We start from the raw sequence: 11540 nt of genomic DNA, 5'->3' as shown, positions 1-11540 counted from the left end.
AACTAGCGGCAAGAACAGCAACGTAGGAGTGGGACGCGATAATAACCCGAGCGGACAGAACCGTTAAATGCGCCCTTTGGTCCATGGTTGTTGGCATGTTGTTGCTTCGCCAAAGATCGTCTGATCACAACTAGCGTGCCATGCGATACGTTTATTTGCCAGGCTGCTGTTATGGAATGTTTCGCTGTTGTCGCTCGTAGCGCTTCCTAATGTTTGCATGCAGATGTGGTTCATATACTTTCCGCTGTTTTGGGGGATCCTTCAACAACCCCTCAGTATCCCCGTAACTGCCCGCTATCCCATGCCATGAGGTTCGCCAGGTCCGCGTGTGTTAATTGTTTTACGTCAATGAGCACCAGACTCATTCTCATGTGTGTACATATGCGAAGCAATGTCGTAGATAATGAGCCGGACAGGGATACAAAGAGAGAGTGCGAGTGAGAGAGAGAGAAAGAGATGGTGAGTGGATAAAAGAGAGACGGAGACTGCTAAAATCCATGCGATGCAAACTCGCGGCCCGTAATACTCGTTTCCCGTGCTACGCTTCCGAAATGGTGCGAGCAGGACCATCAGCACCACAACGCACGTGCGAAAGCAGTATGAATGCGTATCATTGGGTGGTTCGGTTGCAACAGGGAGGCACTGTACGGAGCAGCACGGAAAAGATACATTAAATTGAACTAATGAGATAGGAAACGATGGAGACGCATGGTGACGCACAAATGGCTACGAAACAAAGCCCAGCAGGGATAGAACGAGCCGGCAAGCGAGCGAGCATGCGAGAACGGTTTATATTGCAAGTAAGCACTGTTTTTAAATCAGCAACATCTACACCACCACCAATCTGCTTACCCCAGCCTCCCCCAAACCCCCTCCCACCACATGCTCATCCCAGCTACATCTCCCACCCACCCTGGACGGCACACCATCCACCGGGGGGGCACTGGGAAGCTGTGTATGTGGCCTGTATTATTATGTATAAATATAACTTCAACCTGCGCCATCCGACGTCCGGCGATTGAACGTTTCGCGTCTGTCCCAAGACTTTCGGTGCATGTCCCAACACACACACACACGTACACACACACACACATAAAACCGTTTTTTTGTTGTTGTGTTTTTCTCCATCACGCCGTAAATCTCGCATCGTTTTCGTTCGGTTGGTTCGGTTTCGCTACGTTTTGGGTTACGATTTCAAATTTTTATTTTAAACCCGAACCACCCCAAAAAAGGGGGTCCCCGGGCAAACCCGGGGATGGCAGGTTGGGGGGGAGAGTGTCTGCAGGATCGGTCGCGTAACGAAAGTGGAAGCCAGACACTCATTTGGCCAGCCGCATTGGACGCGAGTGTGCCAGTGGCCAATGCTGGCAGAACCGTGCAATGCTTGCTCGTTAAACATTGGCGCAGCATAACATAGCCAAAAAGGTAAGTTGGAGTCCCGACACGGACCAGGTAGCAGTGCACCACTCAGTAAGTTCTTAGCCAGCCGTGCTGATCGCGACTTGTAGCGATCGAGCTTCGCCGCACACCGCGGGTTGATGCTGTCAACAGCAGCAACAGCAGCAGCAAAAACAACATTCGACGGTGGCTCCTCCTTGTGGGGCTTAGACACAGTGCATCGTGTTCGCCCTCGCTCTCGTAGAAAGGAGCCTCGGGTACGGACCCGCCAAAGTATTGATGTAAGCGTCACACGAACTCAGCCCGAATGCACTCCATTTCCATCTGACTACACTGCTTGGTAAAAAGGGAAAACCCTTCTGGGATGGGTAGGTTAGAAGAACAGTATCGCAAGACTCCCCTGCCTTTTTTGTGTGTTTGTATATATATATATATTAAAATATATATATGTATATTTATATACATATATAGATATATAGATATATATATATAGTAGTTATATATATAGTAGTATTTATATATACATATACATGTATATGTACATATATATATATGTGTATGTGTGCATGTGTGCAAGTGTGTGTGTAGGGTAGATTTCAGTAAAAGACAAAAGATGGGAAGCGCTCTCTTCACATGTGTGTTTGTGTGTATGGTGGTTAGTGTGCATGCGGGAGGAGGATACTTTGAGTGGGCAGGGAAAACAGTATCAGCTGTGCGCCGTAGCAAAAGGGGACAACGGCTAGGTGCCAGTACCTGACTGTCGAGGAAAAGGGTTACCGTGCAACAAACCGAGCTAGCTGGTGTCGGACCGAAAGCAGCTCGGTCGAGACCGCTCGGGTTTTTTTGGGGTTGGGAGGAGGGGCCGGTTCGAAGGATAGGGAAATGAAGAGAGATTTTATGGCGCAGGCACACCAGTATCCGTTCCCGGGGCCCAGCAGCGCAACAATACTCATTAAGACGGGGTTTTTAGTTTAATGCTGCTAGTCGTCGATTTCGGAAGTGAAATTCACCTCCGGTAAGCGAAGGCGTGCGTGCTTGCGTGACAGGAATTCTATTCTACCGTACGTGCATTGTGCCCAACCAATAGTCCCACACCGTCTTGGGGGAGAGGGACACAACAATCGCAAACTCATAGCGAACGGATAAACCAATTCCAATTTTTCCGATAGTTTAGTTAGAGTTTGGTGTTTTTTTTTGTGTCTTTTAATTTGCGAGTAACGCGACATCCAACGCGAAACAGACAGCAATCAGCAGATCGTCTGAGGATCGGTCCAGCGTACAATGCCCCAAACAGTCGCGTCCATTGCGGGAAGTGCACGTGACTGACAATGGTTCGAAAAAGTGATTGTGGTGTACAGCAAATGGGAAAATGAAGAGCAACTGAGTGAAAATCAAACCCGCAAAAATCCACGGGACTGTGTGGAGGCAAGGCAAAATAACGAAGGAATGTAAACACGTTCAAACGATCCTCACGCGGTTGATATATTTGCTGGTTTAGCTCAATCATTAAACCGGCAGCTCAACTACCCCCCGGAACGTCGTGGAAACTTTCTGCCAGTGATGTCTTGCCGCGTGCATGAAAGTCAATTTCACAGTGCAAATTTTTACGGTACGTCGGCCGATGGATTGCCAATCACATTTGTTTACATGTCCCAGTTAAGTACCTTCCAGTTTATTTAAATTCCCACAACGAAGCAAAAAAGTATGCAAAAGGCTTCGCACTAAAATATGAACGATCGTGGACAGGGCGGTGCATGAGAGTTAACGCGCGTGTAGTTGCAACAAAACGCGAGCATTATCTAAGGCGGAACTGAAACGGATACGCAAACGATCAAGCTGGACAGTGGGCTGGAAAGCTTGCAATATCTAAGGTGAGCAGCACGCCTCTATATAATGCACAGGAGTGTGCTCAAACGTTGAAATTTGTAATTTGATTGTTAAAATACTTAGCGCGCTTTGCGCTTAGCACGATAATATATATTGCCGATTCAAACATGCAAAACATGGAACGCAACGTGCTGTAACGAAACAGATCCCCCATTTGTCCAGTTTTCCATCCACGCATTGTAACAGAGAAAAGGAAGAGGGAAAGAGGGAACGAGAGCGTGTGTGTGTGTGTGTGTGAGAGAGAAGGAGAAAACAATGAACAATGACTGGTTACTCAATCTGACGGTAAGGTTTAAAGTGCATCTGAAACGTTTCACCCGAATTGCTAGCATCATCTATCAACCGCGCCGCAGCCAACCTATCAATAATATTAGATCAAACATAATGCCCAACCGCACGATCTGCGACCGCACGCAGATGAAGCAAACACACCCCCAAAACACGCACAAAGAAAACCAGTGATAAAACGCACACAGGCAAGCGGGAGTGCAAACCCCGCACCAGCACATAGCCTTAGCGGTCGCATCGCTAATTGTCCGAACGCTGAACGAGTCAAAGGTAACACGTTATCATGTGGTTTTTTTTTATAGAAACAAGCATATCAAACAAACGCAACAAAAAAAAGTGAAAACGAAACAATCAAACAAATTTAAAACCAACGACAAAAAAACAGGCGTTAAAAGCAAAGGAAATTCGCAGACCACTGCAAAACATAACCGTGTGTGTGTGTGTGTGTGTGCAGCGCGTTAGTTTCTTCTTTTCATTTTATGCAAACCGAATGCAGCTACAACAAGAGCAACAACAGCAAAAAACGCAACATAAAAAAACATCCAAACTCGACACACGCGTACACGCATGTGGGAGGTTCTGCCGCGGGTCGCTATAGTGATCAATTTTTCCAACCGCACTGCGTGGAACAAAAAATGAGTGGATTTTTTCGGTTTTGGTTTTTTTTTTGAGGAGGAGGAGTAAGTTTTTTTTGTCCTCTTCAACACGCAATGCTTTACCGTCAGCTGGTGCGCGACTCCAAAAGGATAAAAACGCACTGGTGTAGCGACACTTGGCAATCGAAGTGTTTAGGAATGCAGCAGAAGATGCATTAGAAGGAACGCACGGCGCGCACGGCCGCACTCCGGCAATATGAATTCGATGTTTTTGGGGGTGGGTGTGGGAGAGGGGAAGGAGTGCACTGGAGTGAACGAAGTTACGGGATGCGAATTTTTTAAATTAACTACACACGCGGTGCGCCTAAATTGCTGCAAACGGTCAAGCACGGTCGGGCGCGGTGCGGAGTTTTTGTTTTCTTTGCGGTTGGGTCTCCTTTTTCCCAGGTTGGACCAACCTAGGACCTTTCGGTGCACAAAAATGGGCACACCGTGGTGTTTCAATAATGCGAATTTTCCTCCAACATCCCGCACCGCACCGCTGCGCCCGGGGGATCGTCGCTTAGTTGACCAGTTGTTTATATCGTTCGTGCAACCAAACAAGCGGCAATAATGCAACAGGGAAATGCGTACGCGCCGGGTGGATGGCCATGTTTGCGCTCGTGTACACTGCTATCGATACCCGAAAGTCGCATGCACCTTCGCTGCGGTGCCACAAAATAACGGATAAAATGGTCTATTTACGTTACCGGACACACCGTCCGAGCGAAACGGGAGTTTGGATGAGATTTTGGCGTGTTTACATCTTTCCTTCACCGCTTCTGCATGTGCTGGTGTTGCACTGCCAAGACCTCACACGAAGCGGCCAGGGGGGGGGGGATGGCCAAAAAAAAACACACACATTTTCCGCCGCTCCCAGCAACCGGGCCGCCAGCGAAAGTTGACACTTTCTTTATGAATTCGTGCCACCCAACCCCAGCGCCAGGTGCCGCGGGTGTATCTATTTTGTCTTTGCTGGAATCGTTTGTTCGTGTCGCGTTTGTTGTTTTTTTTTGTTCGTCGCTGAATAGCGATGTAGGCGTTGTGTGCATAAACAACCGGCGACAAATACGCACGATAATGTGCGAGAAGCTGCGTGACGAGGTGTCGGATGCTGTCGAGTGCGTGTGTAGCGATCTCGGGAATGCGCGCGCGAAAAATTCCGCAGTTGAAGCAAAAACCGGGGAACAATTCCGTAGTACAAGGAAGGTTAATTAATGGTGCGTGCATGTGTGGGTTGGTGGGTGGGTTGGGATGGGATGGGTGTGTGTGGGTGTGTGTGTGTGGCGACCACCCAGAAGCACATGCCACTGCGATTGTACTGTGCGGTGCTAAACCCTTTTTATTCATTTTATTCGTAACCAGGCCGGCAGCGATGAGTGGGTGGGTGGAGGGGGGGGGGGGGGGTGGTTTGGGTCAGTGTAGGGCTGGAAGAGCCGCCGAGTAAACCCATAAATGCGAGCAGAATCGCATAACAAACGCCGGGAGCGAGTGGAACCTGGCGGGACACTAGCATGGCGCAACTTGTGGCACCGGCATTCCCGCCGGCCCGCTGGGGGCCCTTTTGTCGTGCGTACGGACCCGTGCCATCGGACGCACCGGCAGCATGCAGGCTGCAGGGAAAAGGTGAGGAATGTTCACTGGCCCTCCCACCACCGTAAACAATCTGGCCAACGAGCGCGCAGTTGAGTTTATTTTAAAATTTATAAGTCTTCGTCCATGGCGTGCCGTCGCAGCCGTCGACAGTCGACTAGCACTCATCACGTTCGATATTACCTCCTTTTGGGCCATATCGAATGGGCTCTCTAGCGCCGGCCAGATGTGTGTTTATTTTTGGTTAGAAGTTCTGGGCTATAAAGCAGCACTGGATCACTGAATATGCCAACGGTTTTCATCTCTCGATTCTTTCCCTTCCTAGACCTCCACCTCCCCCCCCCCCCCCCCTACCACCGCCTACACCTCCTTAAACAGTTCAACTTTATCCTAAATCTGTTACAAATATTAATGCTACTTAAAGTTTTATCAAACATTTGTTGAGTGGTCAAAGTCAGGGGAGCGCCTGATAGAGGGCGGAAACAATTCTGGCCTGTAAGCAATAATTTGTTTTAATTATTACTTCATTTAGTTAATTAATTTAACTGTTGTAAGTTGAATTGCAATTTAAAAAAAATCTTGAAATTCCGAAGCACCGTTCTCAAACAATTTTCATACTTTCTTATTACGCAGGGAGTGCGTTAAGTCGCCATCTTCGATATGGCAAACATTGATGGATTAAAATTGTGTTGCGAATTGTGACCATGGCAAGTGATGAAGAATTTAATTCCAGCACCAGTAGCACAAATGTATGCATTTTTGCAGTCAGCAATGTCTTTCTGATATATATGTACATGTGCATTATGCGATATGGGTACGGTCAACTGTGCTGGGCAGGTCAGCAAGCGTACTATACGTTTTTTGTTCAATGGGGCTACAACACGCTAGAAGGAAGTGGTTTTACACTTCCACAGCAAGCGGCAGGACATCCGGCGGCACAAAATGCTAAGCGGACATCCTCACAGACAACACACAACGCTCGCACACCCACACGAGCAGACCCACACGCATACGCTAAGTGACATTAAAACGTCGAGGCTTATGTCTGCTGGAACAGGAAGCTGTACGGAAAACACAGAATCGTGGTTTCGGTCTCGGACAGGATTTCCCACATGAGCCGAAAAACCGCAGATCCATCCAGGCGAGTGTTTCTGTGTCACCGTACTATCACATCGCGCTTTTTGTTTCCTTTCAATGTTTCGAATCGTGCTTCAAACTTCGTTCCATTTTCTCTCTGATGTTCCGCTTTCGCGAGTGCAGTTCGAGTGTTCTTTTCAGTCACTAAATGGGCTACCTGTAAAGATGGACCGGAAGGGCAGATGGGGGAAGGTAATGGGAGCGGATGGGGACGGCAAAAAGGGAGAAGCGTGAAAGGGATATGTGGTTGCGCGGGCATGTGTGTGTACTTTAACGCGGCACTCAAGCAGCGAGCAGATCGAAAATACCAATCAAGTGTCTAGGGAATGTCCTGAAGTGTTGTGTCGTGTTTGGGTTATGAAGCAATCCCTTCATTTTCATGTACTTCCACGCATTTTGCCGCACCACGAATTTCATACCATTTATTCCTATCCGTGTCAATTTAACGGGCCCATCGTGTTAAAAATTGTGGGGGAAATCACTCGTATGGACGCGGGAAACGTTTGGAAGGACCTAATTATGGAAATTGTTTCATGGACCTGATTACTATGAAATCGATGTGCTCTATACATGATGGTATAGGAATGTAATAACTATTCTTTATATGCGAGAAACGTCACCGTTTAGCGGAAAAAGTTCAATACTTGTGAATTCGGTAAGGGTTTCGTCTGTATCTTGACCGGCTCCTTAACCAACGCATATCATTACCCAACTTCAATTATTAGTTACCTCCTTAATAGTTGGGTTGCATGCCTACCAACAAGGTTGTCATTTTCAATGAATATGGCATATTAAGCTTCTTTTTTTATTTATTTGTAAAAAAATCATGTTCGGCTCGTTTAAGCTTCGAGTGCTTATTTGATCAATTGCTCGATTTTTGTGCTGATTTTGCGCCTTCAATAGACAAATTGACAGAAACAACCGAACTATCGTGTGCGAACTTACTAGTTGGAACGCATTCCTATCCCTATCAGCAAGATTTAACTGTATTATTATTTAAATTAAATACATTAATCCGTTGCCAGTTAAAAAGCCGAACTGACATGCATTTACTGATATGTAAGAATTTTTATTAAATGGGATCTCGTGACAGATACGAATATCAATAAATTGTTTTTACCGTTTGCTGTTTACTTTTTTTTAAGTTTTAAACATAATTAAACATACACTAATCAAACAGTGGGATTTTAAAGCCTACAAATACCTATGAATCGATTATTTTAATATTTTGTTTTTAATTATTTTAATTAAAGTAGATGAAAACAACAAAATAAAAAATCATCTAGAAATCGACTTTCCGCGGGTGACCCGGTAGCATAATGGTAGAGGCGCCGGTCTTCTCTTGAACGGATCGGGCCAAAATCGCATCCACACTAATCCCCCCTAGCAAGTGTTGACTGGTCAAAATTAGTCGTCTCCCTCGACAGAATGGCCAGGCCGTAACAAGTTCTTTTTTCCATGCCGGATAGTCATTCATCATATAACTCGTTCATTCCGGAAGGCTTCGACGCTCATTTGAAAATTTGACGTAGGATAAAATGTATGACTAACTGTTTTTAACTCTTGGTTTAACCATAGCTTGTTTTAAAACCGTTGAAAATAATTAATAAACACGCAAAAAAGATGAGTAATGTTTCGATAGGCAACAGCAATGTTCAAATTTCTTGAACATTATTTAACGCGTTTACTTAACATTTTTGCAAAACGTATGAAATTTTATGGGATTTATCTCAGATCCAAAGCACAAAAGGTCTCGAACTGTTTGCCATACAAACGGGAGCGAACGCTGCCATGAGTGAAAGTTCAACTTGTTTAAATCCACCAAGTAAACCGGGTTATATAAAAGAAGCACTAATTGCGAGGAAGGTGAACTAAAATGAGTCCACATGAGCACCCGGAGCCAAACTTCCAAGTTGCATGATCACACTGGTTGTTCCGATCGTCAGGGCAGCGCCCGGAAAAAGCTTTTTTTAATGCACAACTTTTTGTCACAAATTGAAAACGTCGAATTTTGCTACGACAAATACTCAATATTCGTATCTTCCTTCAAGATATTTTTAAGTTTTTTAATTGCGTTTTGTTTTGAAGAAACACTAGGACGCTCGAATATCATTTATTTTTTTAACGAACTTATAAAAATTCTATGATAATACTAATTTTTTATTTTTTTCGTAATATTCATACTTTATAGTAAAACGGCCTGAACGTTCTTTTAGAAAAAAAAAAAATTGCAATGGGAACACTACTAGTTCAAGCTATTAGGTGGTGCTGGTGGTGAATTGGTAACGGCACCGGACTTCATACGACAGGACTAGTCCACAATCACACTAGGACCAATCCCCCGTAGCAAGCACTGACTATCGGGTTACGTAGTACATGACCTAGTAGAAGTACTAGTTCAAAACAAGAGTTTGTTTTAATTTTAAAAATACCTATAATTCCCTTTCTTCGAGTTTGTTTGTTTCCGAAATTATTTAGTGAATGTTTAAGGTTTTGTTCCAATGATTAAAATTAAAGATTTAAAGGAAATGCGTATTATGATCTACATCTTTGTTCAACTGTCATTTTGAAGTGAATTTTGAAAAGTACAGTCAGTCCTCGAGATACGCTATTATTATGGACCGCTATAATCCGGGAAACATCCGCGTATCTCAAATTTCCGCGTAAATCAAATCCTGATGTAATATCGTTTATACTGCAAAGTTACAAAGTCGCCTAGCAATTTATATATTTGGTAATTCAGGCAACTTTTTGAACGAAAACTTTACCAGGATTTAATAAGAAATGAAAAAGGAAAGTGTTTTCGACCAATTTTTCACCTTTTTGATAAGATTTTATACTATCTCAGCTGTCAAATTTCCAAAAACAGCTGTCAAATTTCCGAATCCGCATGTAAGAGTAGCCGCGTATCTCGGGGACTGCCTACCGTACTTGAAATTGATGGGTTGGCGCATATCTCTGGAGATACAAGTCATTTATAGTCATTTTATTTATTTAATCAGATCCGGGGTCTTCAAACTACGGCCCATAACGCGTATGAAACTTCGTTCAAACGAAGTTGTAATATTTTCTAACCGCTCATTCGTTTATTATGATTTTAGTTAATTAATATAAAAACCATAAAATATGGAAAAAGATAATCGCGAGTGCAGTACTTGTGTAAATGATCCGCAAGTTACTAAGCTATTGGGTCCAAGCTACGGTAGTTTCAAACAATGCCCGTTGGCTAAAAAAGTTAAGGGACAATTCATGAATCTAGTACTACATAAACCTTCGACCTTTACATTTTTATCAACAAATATCGTCATCACGGGACCATTTTTCACAATTTCATAAAGTACTTCACATTATAATAAAGTTCCCGAGCACTGATCAATATGCTGTGTTTTGTAATCTGGAGTATAATTAACATGTTATTTCAAATGTTCAAACTGCGATAAAAGAAAAGAAAAAAAACAATAAATGGTAGCGATGCCGCGAGATACAAAATGTTTTGAAGTAAACCTGCTACATTGTTATCGATTTAACAGAGTAACAGAATTGACAATATTTGTAAATGAAAGGACTTTGAATGAAGAACAAAATATCTCCTATGTGCTATGTAAACTAAAACAAATTAAATTTCATGTACTCTACTTGCAGAATTCGTGTCCACTATGCATCTCACAATTAACAGCGCACCGACGCTTAGCAATGGAAGCGGTGGAGGTGGTAGCGGAGGAGCTGTAGGTGGAGGAAACAATGGACCCTCGAACGGGGGTGGCGGTGGTACCGGTGGCAGTGGAGGAGGCTTGAGTGGCTGTGCTCCCAATGGCCACACTGGGCACCACGGTGGCACTGGTAGCGGTGGTAATGGTGGTGGAGGAGGTGGTGGAGGAGGAGGAGGAGGAGGCGGCGGCACAGGAGGTTCCGGCAGTAACGGCACCGGCACCAGCGGTGGTGGCGGCGGCGGAACCGGAAACGCTGGCGGTACCGCGACCAATGGCAACGGATCGAGCACGGGTGCCGGCGGCGAAAGTGGCCCACCGTCGGCGGCCAGTATCCTGAACGACACCTACACCAAAATGACGTCGGACATCCTGGCGGAACGGACGCTGGGCGACTTTCTGTCCGAGCACCCGGGCGAGCTGATCCGAACCGGGAGTCCTCTGTTTGTGTGCACAGTGCTGCCCCCGCACTGGCGCTCGAATAAAACACTTCCGGTTGCGTTCAAGGTCGTCGCGCTCGGTGACGTCGGTGACGGCACGATGGTGACGGTGCGGGCCGGCAACGATGAGAACTACTGCGCCGAGCTGCGGAACTGCACCGCGGTCATGAAGAACCAGGTTGCCAAGTTTAATGATCTGCGTTTCGTAGGCCGCAGCGGCCGTGGTGAGTATAGGTCCCAAGAGCAAACCCATTTTGGCATTTGGTGACTAATATGGCAGGATAGGGTCCGTACTCCGAACGTGTCTCACTCTGTTTGTCAAAAGCTCATAAGCTCTCATAAGCTGACTGATTCTCGGACAATCAGATAGCCAACAAATGATGAATATTATTTTCTTTTATTGTTTCCTCAAACGTCAAACAGTTTCATTTCTGATTTACATTTTTTAACGATTC

The 11540-nt window shown here is 45.2% G+C and overlaps 1 protein-coding gene across 1 annotated transcript in view; it reads left to right on the top strand.

Annotated features, from left to right (window-relative positions):
• Positions 1-2958: 2958 nt before the first annotated feature.
• Positions 2959-11540, top strand: part of LOC128306689 (uncharacterized PE-PGRS family protein PE_PGRS54) — a 37882-nt gene continuing 29300 nt past the window's right edge. The window contains exons 1-2 of the mRNA XM_053044276.1: positions 2959-3007; positions 10581-11309. Of these exons, the coding sequence (XP_052900236.1) occupies positions 2959-3007; positions 10581-11309 (778 nt within the window). The remainder of the gene's footprint in view (positions 3008-10580; positions 11310-11540) is intronic.

This window comes from Anopheles moucheti, chromosome X (genome assembly GCF_943734755.1).
Source record: "Anopheles moucheti chromosome X, idAnoMoucSN_F20_07, whole genome shotgun sequence".
Lineage (NCBI taxonomy): Eukaryota > Metazoa > Arthropoda > Insecta > Diptera > Culicidae > Anopheles > Anopheles moucheti.
The sequence above is the reverse complement of the archived record's forward strand: the minus strand, read 5'-3'. Positions and strand labels throughout refer to the sequence as shown.